This window comes from Meles meles, chromosome 6, assembly GCF_922984935.1.
Source record: "Meles meles chromosome 6, mMelMel3.1 paternal haplotype, whole genome shotgun sequence".
Lineage (NCBI taxonomy): Eukaryota > Metazoa > Chordata > Mammalia > Carnivora > Mustelidae > Meles > Meles meles.
In genome coordinates this window covers 74,632,951-74,655,237 of record NC_060071.1, presented here as the reverse complement: position 1 = coordinate 74,655,237, position 22,287 = coordinate 74,632,951, and the positions used below count along the sequence as shown (strand labels likewise).

General features: G+C 43.5%; 1 protein-coding gene across 3 annotated transcripts in view; it reads right to left on the bottom strand.

Moving 5' to 3' along the window:
- Window positions 1-19,523: 19,523 nt before the first annotated feature.
- MAPK6 (mitogen-activated protein kinase 6) overlaps window positions 19,524-22,287 on the bottom strand; it is a 40,356-nt gene continuing 37,592 nt past the window's right edge. For all 3 annotated transcript variants that reach the window (XM_046008605.1, XM_046008606.1, XM_046008607.1), the window contains exon 6: window positions 19,524-21,893. In XM_046008605.1, the coding sequence (XP_045864561.1) occupies window positions 20,792-21,893 (1,102 nt within the window). In that variant the 3' untranslated portion in view covers window positions 19,524-20,791. The remainder of the gene's footprint in view (window positions 21,894-22,287) is intronic.

Below are 22,287 nucleotides of genomic sequence, written 5' to 3'. Positions count from 1 at the left end.
GGCTTCACCTCAGGTCATGATCTTGGGGTCCTGGGAGGGAGCCCCATGTTGGGCTCCCTGCTAGGCAAGGAGTCTGCTTCTTCCCCCTCTGTCCCTCTCCCTGCTCATGCTCACTCACTCTCAAATAAATAAATAAATAAATAAAATCTAAAAAAAAAGATGAGAAATTTGAAAAAAAAGATTAAAAGTATAATGCTACACTAATCAATTAGTACTAGGGTATAGTACTAATGCTCTAACACACTAGCAAATAAATCTTAATACACTTAAGTACTTTATAAATAATAATTAAAATCTATCAGAAAGTCATTAATTCTTTAATACATATTATTGGAATCTTAATCATTTGGAGGGGAGAATAGGCTGAGGTAGCCACCTTACACCATATACCACAATCAATGTTAGAACTAAAATACTGCAACCACGAAAGAACTTTCTCAACATTTAGAACAAACTTTCGAAGCACAAAAGCAGCGCAGTACATACCAAAGAAAGAGGCTGATAGATCTGAGCACCAAAAAGGACTTTTTAACTCCAAGTTTTCTTAAAGCCATAATTAAAAGTGAAACAACACAATGATGTGGATGGAACCAGAGAGTATTATGCTAAGTGAAATAAGTCAATCAGAGAAAGACAATTATCATATGACCTCACTGATAGGAGGAATTTGAGAAACAAGACAGAGGATCATGGGGCGCCTGGGTGGCTCAGTGGGTTAAAGCCTCTGCCTTTCGCTCAGGTCATGATCCCAGGGTCCTGGGATCGAGCTCCACGTCGAGCTCCGCATCGGGCTCTCTGCTTGGCAGAGAGCCTGCTTCCTCCTCTCTCTCTCTCTCTCTGCCTGCCTCTCTCCCTACTTGTGATCTCTATCTGTCAAATAAATAAATAAAATCTTTAAAAAAAAAAAAAAAAGAGGATCACAGGGGAAGGGAGGGAAAAATGAAATAAGATGAAACCAGAGAAGGAGACAAAACATAAGAGACTCTTAGTCTCAGGAAACAAACTGAGGGTTGCTGGAGGGGAAGGGGGTAGGAGGGATGGGGTGGCTGGGTGATGGACACTGGGGAGGGTATGTGCTGCGGTGAGTGCTGTGAATTGTGTAAGACTGATGATTCACAGACCTATACCCTGAAACAAATAATACATTATACATTAATTTTTAAAAAGTGAAACAACAATCTGGGCAAAATGTGAGTGACAAATACAACAAAGGCTACTACCTAAAGACAAAGGCATTATTATCAGTATTAAATACAAAGCTCTTACATGGTTCAACAAGAAAACAACCCCCCCATAACTGGGCAAATTCATAAACTGACATATCATGGGGAGAAAACAAACCAAATGGATAATACCTGTGACAGTCTTTATAACTTCTCTAAAAATCAAAGACACGCAAAGTAAAATGAGACATTTTTTTTTGCTTGGAAGTTAGCCAAGACTGAGAAGAGGATATATCCAACACCAGCATGATTTGGGGGAGGCTGGATGTATATTATCATATAGTGCAAGCATGGTGTAAATCAACTTGGTATTGCCATCGGGAAAACATTAAATATTACCACCTTATAACCCAGAAATTAACCTTCTAAGAATGTAGTCTAAGAAAATAATAAGAAATATGAAAAGAGATTTGAGTGCGAAGAGGTCTATCAAAATATTACTTATCAGGGCCCCTGGGTGGCTCAGTAGTTAAGCATCTGCCTTTGGCTCAGGTCATGATCCCAGGGTTCTGGGATAGAGCCCCACATCGGGCTCCTGGCTCAGCGGGAGGCCTGCTTCTCCCTCTCCCACTACCCCTGTTTGTGTTCCCTCTCTTGCTGTGTCTCTGTCAAATAAATAAAAAAATCTTTAAAAAAATACTGTTTACCATGATGGAAAATTATATCACCCTAAATGACTTACAACAGGGGACTGATTAAATAAGTCATGATATAGCTGTAGAATGGAATATGATAAATTTTGTTTATCAGATACATTTACAACTGATTTTCAGTAATAAAAATTAGAAGATATAATCCTGGATGATCCTCCACAAAGATTTATAAAGCACCTACTATGTGTGTGGAACTGCTCGAGGCATTCGGGATCCATCATTGAACAAAACTCACAGGGTCCTGTCTTCCAGGAGCTTACACTGAGGGTGTAAGGGAGAGACAATAAACATAAGAGATAAGAAGATTGCAAAGAAGGTTAAAGGTGATGGGTTGAAGGAAACAAAAGGAGAGCAAGGTCAGAGGGACAAAAAGACTTGAAGGCATAGGTGTCAAGAGGAGTACATCTACAGGCAAAAGAGACCTATATCCTCACCTGTTAACTATTTAACACCCATACTATATATCTATCCTTTTTTTAAAAAAAGATTTATTTATTTGTTTTATAGAGAGAGAGTGCACAAGTAGGGGGAAGGGGCAGAGAGAGAGAAAGAAAACGTAAGCAGACTCCCTGCTGAGCAGAGCCCATGCAAGGCTGATCCCAGGACCTTGGGATCGTGACCTGAGCAGAAACCAAGAGAGAGAGAGAGTCTTAACCGAGCCACCCAGGCGCCCCTATATCTATCCTTATGTGGATTCTTAAATAGCTCATATATTAAACAACAACAAGAGCAGAGCCTGGGTGGCTCAGTCATTAAATCAGGTCAGGATCCCAGGGTCCTGGGACAGAGACCCTCCTGCGGCTCCCTGCTCGGCGGGAGGTCTGCTTCTCCCTCTCCTCCCTGGCTGTGTTCTCTCTTGCTATCTCTCTCGCCATCTCTCAAATAAATAAATAGAATCTTTAAAGATAACAAAATCAAAAAAACACCAAAATAATCAACAGTGGCTTGGCGGAAGATGGGATGGTGATTTTTTATCTTATGGTTGCAGTTTGCTATATTTGCTAACACGAGTACGTATTATCAGGAATAAAACAATATATGGCATGAGGTGTTTTAAAAAGCGCAGTTTATCTACCCATTGCCCCAGGAAGGGGTTTGCAGAATGGAGCGAGGAGCAGTTTCCAGGCGGGGAGGGGCCTGACCGTTCCGCGAAGACGGCGTTCTTCCGCGAGAGGGCGCGGGCCTTCTGGAGAGCTCGGGCGCAGGCCGGAGGTCGGGGTCGGATTTCCAGGCCGCCGCGGGGAGGGCGCACTTCTTGCCTGCTTCCACCTCCATGCCCAGGAGCCAGGCACAGAGCGGCCCAGAAGCTTCTGGCACTCTGAGGCCTGTCTCAGTAATCATGAAAAAGTCCATTTTCCCTGAAATCAGTAAGTAGGTACAGCTGAGGGTTAGGGTTAGGGTTAGCGCAAGTACAGGGCGCGAGAGCACGCTCCTCGCCGCGGGGAGCTAAGTACCCGAATGCAGGAGAGCTGACATCGCTGACTCCATCTTGTTCACGCCCGCAAGGCCACGGCCCCGGGGGGCTGAGTGTTCCCACCCCCGGGCGGCGAACGCCCGCCCGGACCGAAGGAGGGGAGGCTGCTTCTGCCCTGCCCGGAAGCGGTGCACAGAAGGCCCCACTTGAGATAATTGGTGGAGGGGACTGGCCCACAGCTGGTGCCACTCAGGATAACTACCCTGTAACCGCAGCACCGCGCCCCTCGGGAAAAGCTGGGGACTGAGGTCGGTTGGGGGCTGAGTGGGGGGAAGAAGAGCTGCAGAGGGTCGCGGATCCTGTCCGTCAGTGACCCTGAATCAAACCGGGTGTCAACGGTATGGAGTGGCTTGTACTATTTTCGTCTCCGAAGGTCTTCTCCGTGGAGGAAACTGACTTTACTGCCCCTCCTCCACCTTCTAACAGTGAACCAGTCAGAGCGAACTCGGTCACCTTTTCACCGTGCGAGCGCTGGGGGAGAAAAAGGAGCGCCCTCCGGCAAGAGAAGATGTGCTGAGATCAGTCAATGCAGAAGCAAATGGGAATCAGTGGGATGCTCTCCCATGCTGGAAAGAGAGGTGCACAGAGCGGGGGGAGGGCGAGTAGGGAGGGTGAGTCAGGCAGAGGCACAGGCAGCACCGTGAAAAGTCACTGACCTGGATGATGCTGGAGATTTTGCAACCCAATGACACCCCCCACCCCCGGTTATCAGCAGTTGTACTCCTGGCCCCAGTCTCTTAGCAAACTTGACCTACATGAAACCCAAGAGCAAAGAGAGTGCCCGTAGCTCAAGGCACTGACGCAGTCACCCTCTGGCTGCCGGCCAGTTTAGCTCGAAGGTGTTTACTTAGCTGGGCTTAGCTGGATGCACCCCACTCCCGGTGCGGAGGCTTGCTGCCCTGCGTGCCCCAAACCCAGAGCTGCAGGCCCTGGCCGGGAGACCAGGAGACGGGAACGAAGGTGGGCAAGAATGCCCAAGGAATGTACCCTACTCATCCCAGAGCGGGATGGGACGGGAACAAAGAACCACACAGCCCGACCCAGGGGTCAGGGAAGGCTTCCTGGATGAGATAGATGGTGCTGGAACTCGTCAGAAGGACAGACGGTGAGAGAGGGTGTGTCCACGCAGGCTCACCGGGGCTAGAGCCTGGAGTCAATGCGGGAAAGGGGTCAGAGGCGGTGCAGGGATGGAGGCTGCTTTCTCTGCAGGGCACGAGGAAGCCTTGAGGGCTTTAAACAGCAGAGCTACATGAATGTTGACAGTTTGCAAAAGTCACTGATGACCTCTGTGTTACCAAACCCCTGGGTACTTTTCAATCTGCCTTGCAGGGGAACTCTCAGCGGTATTCAGTACTGCTGCTTTCTCCCTCCACCCTGGAGCAATCTCATGTCTTCTCAGCCACCAGGTTCTCCTGATTTTTCTGTCTGGCTCTCTGGTCACTTTTTCCAGCGCCCACACTGGACGCTCCTCCCCTCTCTGGCCTCTGAGAGGGGTTCCATGAGGCCCTGTCTTGCTTCATTCTCACTCTCAGCTCCTGCTCTCAACCACCCCATTTTATTCCTGTGGCATCACAGACACCTCTGTAATAGTATCAGGAGAGAGGGGAGGGTCCAGAGTCAAAGGTCATAGCTCCTGGTGTCAGGGCTCAGTGAGCATGTTCTTGTTGAGCCCTGAGGGATTGTGGAGTGAGTGGCAGGTGCAGGGTCGGGGGGAGGGGTGGTCAGCAGAGGTGTGTATTGGAGGAGAGGGCTGCTGATTAGAACAGTCAGTGCTCAGAATCTGAAAGAAAGAGTACAGGGCTCACTATTCCCAAGTGTGGAGGGAGTAGTGGACACTAACACGTGTTAAAAGACCAAGTAGGGGGTCTGAGAAGAATGTGAATGTGGGGAGGGCAGGAAAGATGGGTAAGCCCAGTGTGGCAAGCGGACTCCAAAGTCTAGGAAGGCCCTGGAGCCAGGGATCGAGACCACAAGAGCAAGGCCAGCAGACTAAGATCCAGCGGATCTCCGCTGCATTGTGGGTGGGCAGGCATCCAGGGGCGTGCACTCAGCCTTGGGGACAAAGGGTGTTGGTGGGCCCTGTGTGCATTCCAAACCACACTGACACATCCATGGGGAGGCAGGGAAGTCATGAGCTATTCCTGGTCCTTTCTGTTTTCCAACTTCACATTCCAACAGGACAGAGAATGTCTCACGGCTCTGACATTACAGCCACTGATAAAGCAAATTTATTTTGTGCCTCATCAAGAGTAAAGTGGCATTCAAGATCCAAAATGTTCTCAAGAAGTTTCTGTGGCATAACAATTAGTAGAAATGGGTAGAATACTCTGGAAATGGTGTTAGATAATTTGGCTATTTAGAAAAAATTAAGGTAGAGTCCTACCTTAACATCACACCCAGAAATAAATCTGATAATTAGTAATTAATTTTAAAACTTCCCAGCTCAGACCCAAATGACTTAACTGATGAATTCTACCAAACATTCAAAGAACTAATACTAATCCTTCCCAAACTCTTCCAAAAAATAGAAGAAGAATGACTATTTCTCAAGTAATTCTGTGAAAAGACAACCCACAGAATGGGAGAAAATATTTGCAAATCATATATCTTAAGGAGGGTGTATCTAGAATATGTAAAGAACTCTTACAGCTCAATAATCATTTAGAAAAACACAACTTAAAAATAGGCAAAGGGTCCCGGTAGACATTTGTCCAGTGAAGATGTACAAATAGCCATTAGAGACATGAACCTATCTCAACATCATTAGGGAAACGGAAATCAAAGTCACAAGGAGATACCACTTCACACTCAGAAAGCTATAATAATTATTATTTTTTATAATAATTATTTTTAAAAACAGGCAATACCAAGTATTGGCAAGGATGTGAAGAAATCGGGATGCCTGGGTAGCTCAGTAGATTAAGCATTTGCCTTCAGCTCAGGTCATGGTCCCAGGGTCTTGGGATTGAATCCCGCATGGGGCTCCCTGCTCAGTGGGAAGATGTTTCTCCCTCTGCCTGCCACTCCCCCTGCTTTGCTCACTCTCTCTCTGACAAATAAAATCTTTAAAAAAAAAAAAAAGATGTGAAGAAATTGAATCCATCATACATTGTTGGTGGTATTGTACAATGGGGTAGCCACTGTGGAAAACAATTTAGCAATTCCTCAAAAAGTTAAACAGAGAGTAACCATGTCATCCAGCAGGGCTCTTCCTCTGTATGTATCTAAGAGACTTGAAAACATACTTCCACACAAAAAGTGTACACATCATTCCTCATAGCCAAAAGGGAAAACAAATGTCTACCCACTGATCGATGGATAAACAAATTGTGATCTATCTTATTATTCATCAAAAGGAGGAAATGAGGTACCTAACATGCTACACCAAGTTAAAACATGTTGCTAAAAGAAGCATAATATAGGGACGCCTGGGTGGCTCAGTGGGTTAAAGTCTCTGCCTTCGGCTCAGGTCATGATCCCAGGGTCCTGGGACTGAGCACCGCATTGGATTCTCTGCTCAGCGGGGAGCCTGCTTCCCTCTCTCTCTCTGCCTGCTTCTCTGCCTGCTTGTGATCTCTGTCAAATAAATAAATAAAATCTTTAAAAAAAAAAAAGAAGCATAATATAAAACATTAAGCTAAGTGAAAGAAGTGATTCACAAAAGACCCTCTATTGTATGAATCCATTATATGAAATGTCCAGAATAGGCAAAATCTAGAGAGACAGGCATAGATTAGTATTTGCCAGGGAACGGAGAAGGGGTGAAGATTGGGGGCGGGGGGGTGACTGCTAACAGGGACTGGGGTTCTTTAGGGGAAATGAGAATGTTCTGGAATTAGAGTGCGGCGATAGTTGCAAAAGCTTGTGAATATAGTAAAAAGCATTTCATTATACTTTTTAAAAAGGGTAAATTGTATGTTATATAAATTAAGCTGTGGAACAAATAAATAAATCTGAGGTAGATCAAATAAATAAATGTAAAATAAGCCTTAAAAATAAAAGAAAACAGAGAAGACTGGATGAATAATCTTGGTGAGAGGAAGGCCATTCTAAGTACAACACAGAACTCAGAATATATAAAGAACAATATTTACAGATGGAGTACATTGAAATAATCTTCAGTGAAAAATAGATTACAAATTTTAAATATAAATCACGAAGAACTTTTGTAACACGTGTAATGTTTTTGGAGAATGGTCTTTAAAATCATTATTTTAGGGTGCCTGGGTGGCTCAGTGGTTTAAGCCTCTGCCTTCGGCTCAGGTCATGATCCCAGAGTCCTGGGATCGAGTCCCACATCGGGCTCTCTGCTTTGCGGGGAGCCTGCTTCCTCCTCTCTCTCTGCCTGTCTCTCTGCCTACTTGTGATCTCTCTCTGTCAAATAAATAAATAAAATCTTTAAAAAAAAATAAAATAAAATAAAATCATTATTTTTTTAAAAAATCATTACGAAAGGAGCGCCTGGCTGCTCTGACAGTGGAGCATGCAACTCTTGATCACGGGGTTGTGAGTTCAAGCCCCACATTCGGTGTAGAGATTACTTAAATAAATACATCCTTAAAAATTAAAATAAAGTGGGGCACCTGGGTGGCTCAGTGGGTTAAGCCACTGCCTTCGGCTCGGGTCATGATCTCAGGGTCCTGGGATCGAGTCCCGCATCGGGCTCTCTGCTCAGCAGGGAGCCTGCTTCCCTCTCTCTCTCTGCCTGCCTCTCTGCCTACTTGTGATCTCTGTCTGTCAAATAAATAAATAAAATCTTTAAAAAAAATTTAAAATAAAGTAAAATCATTACAAAAATGAGGAACTCCCCCCAAAATATGCAGCATGGGCAAGAATGAGGGGAAAGAGGCATTCATATGGAGAAATTTCACAGTGAGTGAAAATTGGAGCAGCCCCTTGGAAGGCAGTTTGGTACATGGGAGTGATATGCAAAACATTCTAGTCCTGATGCTACCACTGCCCAAACTGGGGTAAGTTACTTCATAGCTCTCTTCATGTACCCTTAACTTGCAGATGGGGATAATAATATCTGCTCTACTTGGCCTCATAGGGTTGTTAGGAAATTCACACAAACTATGGGAGGGTGCTCTGAAAATAAACCCTGTAGACAAGTCAAAGAATTGTGATTGATGAAGATATAGATTGTCTTGATGAACTCAACAAGACATAAGCTGGGGACAGTAATGCCTGGAGGACCCTAGTGGGTCCAGCTGGAGAAACAGCACCCTTCAGAATGGTTGAGAGGTGGCTGAAACCTAAAAAGAAAGAGATAGTTTATTACCCAGGTGTTGCGGGGATATTTGGGGGCAGGCAGCTCAGTATGACCGCCCTCCCTGCCTCCCATTCTCCATCGGTAAGAGTTGACTCCGGCGGTAGTGTTTCCTCAACGCCACTCCACCACCTGCCCACGGTTGACTGGACTGGGAGGTAGGCCAACACGATGTTCTTCCGGAGAAACTCTGAACTGGGGGAGAGAATTGAGGGGGGGACAGCCAGGCAGAACTCGACCGAGCCAGAACAGTTTCATTTGAACTGGGAGTTATGAGCAGCCGTCTTTGGCTGAGGAAGCCCGGTGGGTTGAGAACGAGGCAGAGGTAAGGAACAGCCTGACCCTCTTCGGGCTGCGGGAGCCCTGTGCCCTGATTGTGGTTCTTCCCGAGGCCCAGTTCTTGGGCTCCCAGAGGCACCCCTGAATCCTGATAAATTTCCCCTTTTTTCAAAGGCTAGCAGGAGGTGTCTGTTGCCAAAGATCCTTAAACTAACATACAATCTAGGCGTGGCTCATATAGCAGGGTTCCGATTCACAGGAACAGTACGGAGGCAGTACTTTGCACTGTCTTAACTAGGTCGTGAACATATTGTGCAACCCGAACAGGTATAGTCATTCCAACAGAGAAAAGCAAAGCCGCTGAGTCAGCAGCCACATAGTCATTACCCTAAACTGCACCCACATTTGACAGCACAATCCAGGATATTAACCTGCTGGACCAGACTACACTTTGTGAGAATTTCTAACTGCTCTTGGGACTGCAACTTCAAGCTCGCTGGTTTGGGAGAGTCCATACTAAGGAATCCAGAATGTGTAGGTCTCCCCGCACAGGTTACAGAAAGTTGGAGAAGCAGGAATACTAAAACTTAAACTGAAAACTAAGAGGCAAACCCCAGAACTATCCATAGAGCCTCGCTGTTCCTGAGCCCCATCCATCCAGAAGGAATGTAAAAAAACAGTAGTTACCATTAGTTTCCTTCATGCCTGCATCTGGCAAATATTGAGTGCCTGCTATGGGCCAAGCGCGACGGTGGGCGGCTGAGGGTACAGCAGTGAGCAAAGAGGGTGAACTCCTGACCTCAGGGAGCTTCTGTTCCAAGTGAAGGGAGAGGGACAATATAAAATAAGACGTCGGTGTATGTGGTGGAAAGAAGAGTGAAGGGGGTAGTGAAGATGGACAGATGGTGCTTCATACACACACACTCTGGTCGGGCACAGCCTCTGTGATACAGTGACATTCAAACACAGACTTCTTGAAAGGGAAAGAGGAAGTGGTGCAGCCCTTTGGGCCAAGAACTTTTCAGGCAGAGGGAAGAGCGAGTAAATGTCCTGAGATGGGAGCCGCACTGCTGGCGGGAGCCATGTGAGCTCAGTAAAGAGGAGAGATGTCCTACAGGCCTCAGTAAAGACTTTAACATTTACTCTGAGGACGTCATTCCAATTTTAACTAAAGGAGTGACGCTGTTCAGCTTGTTGTAAAAGAATCACTCTGCCTGCTGTATTGAGAGTCAACCGTAGAAGGACCTGGGAGGTCCCGTTCAGAGGCTACTGTAGTCCAGCACACACACGATGGTGGGGTAGACCACGTGACGGTGGAGGACACGGCAAGAAGTGGTCAGATGCTGGATATTGCCACGGGATCCACTGAGGGATTGGGTACGGGTTTTCAGAGCGAGGAGTACAAGGTGAATCCCAGGCTTTTAGCTCCCAAAAGATGCTTGCTTGGGGTCAGGGTGGCGGGTGGGGAAGCAACAATGTCTTTACAGATCTGAGAGCTTCCTGTGCTGAGCTGGAGGAAGAACCAAAGATTAGAACCGGGAGTGGGGTCGAGCTGGTGAGCGCTGATGGCTAGCACAGAAAGCCATCACAGGTCAAGGGCAGGAGTTATGATACTTAGATAAGGGGATGCGATACTGAAAGTAAAGTCAGGGTCAGAGTTTCAGTCCAATTTGGGAGACAATGGCAATAATTCAAACAGGATAAGAGTAGTGATAATTTATAAAATAAGAGGAATTAGGCTCAAAAGCTTTGTGTACAGTATCTCATTTGATCCTTCCATCAGCCGCACAAAGTAGGTGTCATTAGCCCTATTTTACAAATGAGGAATGTTAAAATAGCCCCTACAAGACTGGTAGCAGAATACAGATTTAAGCTAGTTTAGACCCGATTCTTAAGCATGTGTGCTTAGAGACTGTGCAATACCGCAAGGTTCAATGTCTCTCTTGGCCATGAAAGTCATCTCAGGGGTTCACGTTGGGTTGGTGTGGGAGTGGTAAGCCCAAGTGGAAGCAGGGTCCAAGTATACAGACAAATATGGATCCAAGTTTGCGCTTTAATCTGGGTGTGGTGAAACAGGTTTGGACAGGAGCTGGAACCCGGAGCCCACCATCTGGCACACCACCGCCCCCCACCCTACCGCAGCAGCACCAAGAGCTAGGCCAGGCACCGGAGATGCTGCTGATTCCAAGGAGGGGGAGTATTGCGTGGAGCTAGATTTGTAAACACCATCACCTCATCCCAAGGCATCAAAGATAAATATGCAAATCCAATGGAATTTGATCGTTAGACCTCTACACTGGAACTGAGATAGTGCTCCAGCTTGGGTAATCAAACATCCCTCTCTTCTGTAAGATACTTGTTAGTACCAACCACTGGAAGAGTTCACAAAGGTCCCTCTCCTCACCTGCCCGCCCCCCCCCCCAGGATTTTATTATTTGAGAGAGAGAGAGAGCACAAGCAGAGGCAGAGGGAGAAGCAGGCTCCCCACTGAGCATGGAGCCTGACGCAGGGCTCCGTCCCAGCATCCTGAGATCATGACCGGAGTGGAAGGCAGATGCTTAACTGATTGAGCCCCCCAGGCGCCCCTTCACCAGGCTTATTTAAAGAGACCCCTCCAGGCAGTATGAGGAAAGAGCTTGGTGAATTTCACGCTGCTCTACCAAAGGTAAACTACAATCTTGGTGTTCGAATACTTTTGATACTTTCCCTCCACCAAATGGTGAGGGTGCAGTGAACACAGAACTTCATACTTGACTTATTTTTTTTTTAAAGATTTTATTTATTTATTTGACAGAGAGAGATCACAAGTAGGCAGAGAGGCAGGCAGAGAGAGTGAGAGGGAAGCAGGCTCCCCGCCGAGCAGAGAGTCCGATGCGGGACTCGATCCCAGGACCCCGAGATCATGACCCGAGCCGAAGGCAGCGGCCCAAACCACTGAGCCACCCAGGCGCCCCCATACTTGACTTATTTAAAAGAAGATTAATACGCCCAGCCCATGTAGCAATTATGGAAATAAGACTTATAAGCAGTATATATCAGTACAAGGCCATCGTTGTGGCTATTACACTGAGTTAGAATTCGAGAAGGCAGTGTCCTATTCAGAAGTCGTCCCAGGCAGACGATATTGTTAGGCTCAGCAATCTGCATTAGTTAATAAGAAGCTTTGGCCCATAGAGATAGGTGACACCAAGTGACAAAGAGTGAGTCAGTGGTGAAATGGATTCAGGAGTCAGACCTCCCAACTCCCAGTCTGTTCTTTTTCTTCTCTATCCTGAAGATTTTAATGTAAGATACTATACTTGATGGGGCGCCTGAGTGGCTCAGTGGGTTAAAGCCTCTGCCTTTCGCTCAGGTCATGATCCCAGGGTCCTGGGATAGAGCCCCACATCAGGTTCTCTGCTTGGCAGGAAGCCTGCTTCATCCTCTCTCTCTCTCTGCCTGCCTCTCTCCCTACTTGTGATCTCTATCTGTCAAATAAATAAATAAAATCTTAAAAAAAAAAAAGATACTAGACCTGAATGATAAGCAGTCTTACTAGGAACAGGCAGAGGGTAAAACCACAACTAACTTAGATACACAATAAACTCATTTCGGGCGGAGCCTCTATTACTTTGGAATTCAACAGTAAACAGGAACTGAAAAGGCTGACGTTAGGAGGTGAGCAATTCAAATGACAGGACGACCAGTCAGCATCTAGAGTACACCGCCCAGCATCTGATAGAAAACAGTACTTTTAAACAAAACAAGAATTCTCACAAGGAGCAATACTGTGCACTGTTTTAACCTGGAAGCAAGAGTGATACCATGTTGAATTTTACTTTGAAAACACTACCTGAAGAGGGACCCTGGGTGGCTCAGTTGGTTGGGAGACTGCCTTCCACTCAGGTCATGATCCCAGAGTCGTGGGATCGAGTCCTACATTGGGCTCCCAGCTCCATGGGGAGTCTGCTTCTCCCCTCTGAACTTCTCGAACCCTTTCATGCTTTCACTCTCTCTCTCGAAAATGAATACATTAAATCTTAAAAAAAAATGCAAAGAGGAAAAATGAAAAAATGTTTTTAAAAAAAAACAAACACTACTTGATGTTCTGCTTTGACTCCTTGGATATAGGTCCCAGTGTCAATCACGTAAGTGGCTCAGCCTTTAAAGTTTAAACCACCTGTTACCAGCTACAACAACTGCAATGGGAAACAAGGAACGAGACTATCTTACCAGAAATAAAGTGGCTGCATAAGGATCCTTAAGGTGCAACCGTGGCTGTCATGCGGCTGTTTGGAATTAGGAAGTTCGACTACTATTGCAGCTAAAGTAAACCACACGCAGCTGGCCTGCTAGGATGAACTGAATGGCAAAGACTTGGGTTCTTGTGTGGGAGGGTGTGGAAGAATAGGCAGCTTCGTACAGCGCTGGCAGCAGCGCACCGTGGCATCTCACAGAGTTGAAGATAGGCATTCTCTGGAACCCAGCAACTGGATCTCTACCCTAGACATTCCTCAACATGGTTCACAAAAACCCTCACTGCAAACATGTTTACAGGAGCAAAATTTTGAGGACAAATGTCATTTTGCATAAAATGTGAATAAAAGTGATTAAGAAGTGGATAAAAACATTGCAACACAGCAATGAAAATGGAATTAGCGCTACATTTCAGAGGCATGTTGAGTGAAAAATCTAAGTTGAAGAAAGATACGAACAATATGCCATCTGGAATTTTAAAACATGCAAAATACTATGTTTACAAAATCATGTATAGTAATAGTATAAAACTGCATGAGAGGGGCGCCTGGGTGGCTCAGTGGTTTAAGCCGCTGCCTTTGGCTCAGGTCATGATCTCAGGGTCTTGGGATCGAGTCCCACATTGGGCTCTCTGCTCGGCAGGGAACCTGCTTCCCTCTCACTTTCTCTGTCTGCCTCTCTGCCTACTTGTGATCTCTCTCTGTCAAATAAATAAATAAAATCTTTAAAAAAAAAAACTGCATGAAAATAAAATGCAACAAAGGTAAGGGGCGCCTGGGTGGTTCAGTCGGTTAAGCTTCTGCCTTCGGCTCGGGTCATGATCCCAGGGTCCTGGGATGGATTCCCATTTTGGGCTCCCGTTGCTTCTGCCTCATCTCTCAAATAAATTAAAAAAAAAAAAAAATCTTAAAAAAAAAATCCAGCAAAGTGTCTACCTCTGACAGGCAGGAAATCTGATCTGGGAGGGTTAAACAGAGTGATTCAATTATATCTATAGGTGTTTATCTGATGCAAATCAACACCAGACGAGCTAACAAGTGATGATATATGGTTTTTAAAAATTCCATACTTTTTCTGTATATTTGAAATGACATTTAAAAAATAACCAAAAAAGTTAGGCTCAGCAATCTGCATTAGTTAATAAGAAGCTTTGGCCCATAGAGATAGGTGACACCAAGTGACAAAGAGTGAGTCAGTGGTGAAATGGATTCAGGAGTCAGACCTCCCAACTCCCAGTCTGTTCTTTTTCTTCTCTATCCTGAAGATTTTTTTTTTTTAAAAGATTTTATTTATTTATTTGACAGACACAGATCACAAGTAGGCAGAGAGGCAGGCAGAGAGAGAGAGGGAAGCAGGCTCCCTGCTGAGCAGAGAGCCCGATGTGGGACTCGATCCCAGGACCCCGAGATCATGACCTGAGCCGAAGGCAGCGGCTTAACCCACTGAGCCACCCAGGCGCCCCTATCCTGAAGATTTTAATGTAAGATGCTATACTTGATGGGGCGCCTGAGTGGCTCAGTGGGTTAAAGCGTCTGCCTTTAAACTCCCACACAAAAAAGTGTGGGAGTGGGAGTGTGTGTGGGGGGGGTCTACTGGCTCCAAATTAAGCCTAATGTCAAAGCTTAAGAAATAGGTCTAAAAGTGGTAATGTCCCATCAGTTCAGTAACATGACAAACCTAATGATACAGATCATCCCCAAAGTCAGAAAGCGGCACAAAAGCTAGAACATTCCTCTAATTCAGAATAAGTCATTTAAAAAGCAAACTGTTTTTGGACATAAGGCAGCAGAATAGGAAGTCCCAGAACTGAAACCCCACAGAAACACGGACTTAACAATATATGGCCCAAAAAGACCTTGTATAGTCTCCTTTACAAAAACTCCAGAAGCCAGTTAGAAAGTCACAGTTCCCAGACAATCTCAAAGCCAAGAAGAGGTGCACTGAAATGGGTAAGAAAAGAGGTTTTATTGCAACGACATCAGTCCCTAACCCCATGCCAGCAAAGCTCATGATTGGGAGGAAAAGCCCACCTCACAGCTTCTGCCTTGGAAGAGAAAGAGAAGCACAGAACAATCATCCACTGTGCCAGGTTTTGAGGGGGGACTCCCCAAGAGACTGGCTTCAGTCTGGCCTGACTCAAAGCACTACTTTGGATGCCTGGGGGCTGCTAAGAACACGAGAACGCTTGTGGGTTGTTGAACCAATACCTCAGGCCCCCCGACAGAGCAAGACACTACAACTTCCTGATAACGAAAAACAAAAAAACCCCATCAAACCTGGGGTGAGGAGGGGGCTGGATTATGCACACAAAGTATAGAGATGACATATCCCCATAAAAAGTTTGAGATACCCCCAGAAACTTAGCTGGGCTGACTGGTGAAGATCTTTCCCGGTTCAAATCCAGTCTATACAGACAGAGGAAGCTATTTTCTCAAATGCAAAAATCACATAAAAAAAATAAAATAAAAAGGTACATAAACAGGGAAACATGGCCCAATCAAAGAAACCAAAATAAATCTCCATAAAGTAGCCAAAAAGAAATGGAGATCTATGAATTACTTGACAAAAAATTCAAAATAATCATCTTAAGCTTAATGTGCTGTAAGAAAACACAGATAACTTCACAAAATTAGGAAAACAATCTGTGAACGAAATGAAAAAACAAAAATCTCAAAACTATATATTAAAAAAATGGCAATTCTGGAGCTGAAGAATACAAAAACTGAAAAATTCACACTCGATCAAGCAGAAGAATCAATGAACTCAAAGGCCATTCATTCAAAGTTATCACATCAGAAGTACATAAAAAAGAATGAACAAAAATGAAGTAACATCTAAGAGATAAAATCAAGCCAGCTGATGCATAGGACTAAGTGAAAGCCAGGTGGAAAAGGCTGCATAGTCTATGATCTCAAACATATGACATTCCGGAAAAGGCAGGAGTATGGAGAGAATAAACGACCAATGGCTGTCTGGGGTTAAGGGAGGAGTTGGCAGAGCACGGAGAATTTTTAGGGCGGTGAAACCACCCTAGGGTGTATACATGTCATTATACTTGTCTAAACGTACAGTATGTACAACACCAAGAGTAAACCCTAATGTGAACTATGGACTTTGGGTGATAATGATGTGTCAGTCTAAATTCACCGATTGTAACATATGTTACCACTCTGATAAGAGATGTAGATAATACCCGGAGCTATGCATGTGCTGTGGGGAGTAGACATATCAAAAATTTTTGTACATTGTGCTTAATTTTGCTGTGAACCTAAAACTGCTCTAAAAATAGGTCTACTTAAAAAAAAAAAAGACCTCCAATCACCTCAAGGAACTAGAAAAAAGACAAAATAAACCCAAAGTTACCATAAGGAAAGAAATAATAAAAATCATATCAACAAACCACTGAGTACACCAAGAAAAAAGAGAAAAAAACAACATAAATCAGAAGTGAAAAGAGGACACATTACAAGTGATACAGAAATAAAAAAGGGATCCTAAGCAGCTGTAACAATTATACGCCAACAGACTAGATAACCTAGAAGAAATGGATACATTTCTAGATACACGCAACCAAGAGTGAATTGTGAAGAAATTAAAAATCTGAACAGTAACTGAAATGAGTAAGGAGAGTGAATCATAATAAAAAAAATCTCCAAAGAAAAACCCCAAACAAGATGGCTTCACTAGTTAAGTCTACCAGTTAAACAATTAACAATTCTTTTCAAACTCTTCTAAACAACTGAGGAGAGAGTACTTCTGAAGTCATTCTACGAGGCCAGCACTATTCTGATACCAAAATTAGACAAAGGTGTTACAAGAAAACTATGGATCACTAGATCTCTTATGAGTATTGGTACAAAAACCCTTAAGGGTCACCTGGGTGGCTCGGTGGGTTAAGCCTCTGCCTTCAGCTCAGGTCATGATCTTAGGGTCCTGAGATCAAGCCCCACATTGGGCTCTCTGCTCAGCAGGGAGCCTGCTTCCTCCTCTCTGCCTGCCTCTCTGCCTGTGATTTCTGTCAAATAAGTAAATAAAACCTTAAAGAAAAAAACAACCCTAAACACCAAGCAAACCAAATCCAACAGCACATTAAAAGGATTACACACGGGGCACCCGGGTGGCTCAGTGGGTTAAAGCCTCTGCCTTCGGCTCAGGCCATGATCCCACGGTCCTGGGATCCGGCCCTGCATCAGGCTCTCTGCTCAGCGGGGAGCCTGCTTCTTCCTCTCTCTGCCTGCCTCTCTGCCTGCTTATGATCTCTCCCTCTGTCAAATAAATAAGTAAAAAAAATCTTTAAAAAAAAAAAGATTACACACCAGAGGGGCACCAGGGTGGCTCAATGGGTTAAGCCTTTTCCTTCCGCTCAGGTCATGATCCCAGCATCCTGGGATTAAGCCCCACATCAGGCTCTCTGCTCAGCGGAGAGCCTGCTTCCTCTCTCCCTGCCTGCCTCTCTGCCTACTTGTGATCTCTGTCTGTCAAATAAATAAATAAAATCGGCCTGGGTGGCTCAGTGGTTTAAGCCGCTGCCTTCGGCTCGGGTCATGATCTCGGGGTTCTGGGATCGAGTCCCGCATCGGGCTCTCTTAGCCTGCTTCCCTCTCTCTCTCTGCCTGCCTCTCTGCCTACTTGTGATCTCTCTCTGTCAAATAAATAAATAAAAAAAAATCTTTAAAAAAAAAAAAAAATTAAAAAAAAAAAAAAGGATTACACACCTGAACCAAGTGGGATTCCTGGAATACAAGAATGGTTCAACATTCAAAAATCAATCCATGTAATCCACCACATTAAGGACAAAAACCACATGATCACCTCAACAGATGCCAAAAAAGCATGTCACAAAATTCAACACCTTTTCATGAACAAAAAACACTCAGCGAAGTAGGAACAGAAGGAAATTACTTCAAGGTAATAAAGGCCATATATGAAAATCTGCAGTTTAACATTACATCCAATGGTGAAAACCTCAAAGTGTCTTTTTTTTTTAAATTTATTAATTTGACTGAGAGAGACACAGCAAGAGAGGGAACACAAGCAGGGAGAGTGGGAGAGGGAGAAGCATACCTTCCACCACCAAGCAGGGAGCCCCATGTGGGCCTCGATCCCAGGACCCCGGGATCATGACCTGAGCTGAAGGTAGACGCTTAAGGGCTGAGACACCCAGGCACCCTAAGAGTTTGTTCTTTTAAGGTAACTGGAATACATATATATATATGTAATTATATATACATAAATAATTTTTTTTTTTTTAATTTGACAGAGAGAAATCACAACTAGGCAGAGAGGCAGGCAGAGAGAGAGGAGGAAGCAGGCTCCCCACGGAACAGAGAGCCTGATGCGGGGCTCGATCCCAGGACCCTGGGATCATGACCTGAGCCGAAGGCAGAGGCTTTAACCCACTGAGCCACCCAGGCGCCCCTGGAATATATATTTAAATTCACAATGTGTGACTGATATTCATCCAGAAAATATCTGTATTTTTTAAAGGTCTGTGAAACCAAATGAAATCAATGAATAGGTCACTGGGAAGGCACAAGTCAGGGTATTAATAGAACTGGCTTTGTATAAAAACAAGGATGGAGGGCGCCTGGGTGGCTCAGTGGGTTAAGCCGCTGCCTTTGGCTCAGGTCATGATCTCAGAGTCCTGGGATCGAGTCCCGCATCGGGCTCTCTGCTCAGCAGCGAGCCTGCTTCCCTCTCTCTCTCTCTGCCTGCCTCTCTGTCTACTTGTGATCTCTCTGTCAAATAAATAAATAAAATCTTTAAAAAAAAAAAAAAAAACAAGGATGGAAGACAAACAGAAAAGTGAGGTTAAAGGAAAAAAGGTTTTATATTTGGATAGGTAAACAGATGAGTTCTTAACCAAAGGAAGGATGATGTATGGCAGAGCAAACACACTTAAAAGAGGTTCCTCTGCCTACACATGCATCTGATAGCTTTGAAATACATAAAGCCTTATTCCATATTAATGTGTGAGGGTAAGTCAACAAGAGGTTTCTGTGTGGAGGCCAAGAACCTTTTTCTCCTAAGCTGCTTAGCCTAACATGGTTTAAATATAGCTATAATTGAGGGGCGCCTGGTGGCTTAGTCAGTTAAGCATCTGACTCTTGATTTCAGCTCACGTCATGATCTCGGGGTCATGAGGTCGAGCCCCACACTGGGCTCTGTACTCAGCGTGGAGTCCGCTTGAGATTTTCTCTCTACCTCCCTCAGCTCCTCCCTCCATGCTTGTGTGCTCTCTCAAGTAAATAAATAAAATGTGTAAAAAATAAAGTACAGCCCCAATTTAAAGATGCCAAAGAGTAGAACCAGGTAAAGGTTTTGCCAGTGGTTTTTATTCTTTCTAGCAGGTAATGTGCATTACCTAAAGAGTTCGACAGAAGCCATACTCATTGGCCATGTTTTATTTGTCCTTCTCTTTGAACAGGATAAGCAAAGATACAGACAGTATTCAATAAAATAAAATAGAAGGAACAAATTCTAAGAGACCGCAAAGCCACATGCTACATTTAACCTAATTTTATTCATGCTTGCTTTGGGATGGGGAACAGATCATTCAGTAAAAACATACAGTAAAAACAAAATATGTCTTATCATGTACAACTTTTAAACTACAATAATGATGTACCTTAGTTACTTCCATGCACACAAGTCTAACATTACAGTTTTTTTTTTTTTTTTTTTAAATAAACACAGTTAAGACTTCTAGGAGCATTTTATAATAAAGTAATTCCTAATGTTTCTTTGTAGATAGATCAAGCACCTCCAAAATACAAATTCCTATACACAGTGAGCGCTTTACTTAAAATGAATACTTAAGTAAATTAAGTACGTGGACAGCCTTAGGATGAGCTGACATTATATAATCAGCTAAGTAGGCAACAAACCATAGTGCCAAATGGAAAAGTGTATTTGCAAATAAATTTCAAAAACTAAGTTAACTTTTTATAATTAAATACAGAAAATATACTGATTTGCTAAAATAAATAAGATGTGATGTAGTAACACTTCACTATAAAGAATGCATATCAGAACATTTATAAACGGTGCGTGAATCTTATTAAGAATAGTTTACTACAATAAACGCTGGCTAAATAGAAGTGCATATGTGAAGCACTATGGGTGGTCTATGTTTTGCCACATACTTTTGTTACCTTGAGGTAGATAACACATGTGTACCAAATTCGGCATTCATTTTCAGTTGCTGCTGGTATCATGTGTTTTAAGAAATGTGTACAGTATGAAAAACTTGAAAATACTCATGAATGAAAAATGTTTTAGGAAAAAAATAGATATTTTCATGCAATTATGTACAGTCTCACTGTGTAAATTTCAAGGCAAGATTTTTGTTTCCTGTAAAACAGATCATTGTTCTATGAGAGAATGTTTTTTACTTGTCTTAGTGCATTTCTTTTGTCACCTCCTGCATTGCATTATTTTGCTCTATTCTTTATTTTTTTGTGTGCAAACGACATGCCAGTTAAAATGAAAACCATCTCACATGTAGAAAAAAAGTCTGGATTTTAAAAACCAAGAACTAATAAAATCTTTTCTAAATGACACCATATGATTCAAGTAAAAAAATGACTGAAACACTAGTAATAAAAAAGACAACACATTTCATGAAGAATACAAAGAGAAATGTCTGCTGAGTGTTTTAGTTCAGATGTTTCAGAATGCTGCTATATGTCTTATGAGGAATCTGAGGGGAAGATTTCATAGCAGAAGGTGTTAAGGTGGCCTGTATTGACTTAAGTGGGGACCCAACTGGGCTGTGAAACTGCGGGATGCCTATGGATTCAAGCTGCTTATTAAAGAGGAACTCCCCACTGTTGTTCAGAAATCCTTCCTCATTTCCTCTCTCCCCAAGCTTTCCATCCTCTACTGGCTCAGTTTCTAGCATTTCAGTATCTTCCTTCCTGCTAAAGAACTTGTCCAAGTAACTGGTGTAAGTGTTTTCCTTCTCAATTTGTTCATCCTTCCTTACCTCACAACAAAACTGATTAATAAGAAAACAGTCCTCCCCACCACCCACAAACTGGCTATCCCAAGAAGATTGGTACAAGGCTTCTAATTGAGCCAAATTTGCCATTCCTTTTTCCTGTTTTTCTCGGCTTACTGACTTTGATATCAAACCTTTCAATTCTAGTTGGGACACTGAGCTATTCAAGTCATTTAATTTATCAACAACATCAGTAGGCTCATGTTGTGAACTAAGTTGAATAGTTCCTGCAATAAAGGAATCAAAGTCAAATCCCTGATTCTTTTCCCTTTCTTTTTCAGCCAGTTGCTGTGATGCCTCCTCTAGAGCTATCTGGGCTTTAACCAATCCATTCCTTTCACATTTTGACTTGCCCTTCTTATCAGACTTTTCTTTGCTTTGTTCTTTCCAATTGGAAAGATCTATAATAAGCTTGGGTTCATAATAATGGTTAACTTCACTCTCTCTCCAAACTAAGTTATCTAAATATGATGATGACCTTGTTTTGTAGTTACAAGTATGGCTACACTCCAGATCACAATATTTGTTTTCATGATGATCTGGGTATGGCCAACAAGGATCAGTAGAGTAATTGGTATCAAAAGCTGGATCCTCCAAATACTTTTCACGATCTCCATCCAAATATTTTCGAGGATCAACCTGTACTTCTTCTTCATCGGTGACATCAGACAGAGCTCTTGGGTCAAGCTGAACTTCATCAATATCAAAGTTGTTATGTATAGGCCAATCATGCTCTGAAAACTGACAATCATGGTACCTGAAAAAATTAATGCAGTAATGTGAGTTTTAGGTATAGGGTTTCATTTTCAAATTCACTGAGTGCCTTTCAGGTGAAAGCACTCTGCTAGGTCTTTATGGGGACAATAGGAGTATAACTCATAATTTTAATGGATAGGTAAGATTGTTACTACATATAGTAATATGAGACAATACTGGTAATTACCAATGAAACATAATTACAGTAAAATGTTGAGTCATCCATTCTTAAATTTAAGAAATATCATTTCACACTTGTTTCATCTTTTCTCTATTCTATTTTTCATTGACCGTCAAAGACAATTGCAGATAAACATCGGACTGGCTGGCTTATCTACAGTTCAATTCCAACAGTTTCATACAGAGAAAAAATACTTCATGGCCACAAAATAGCT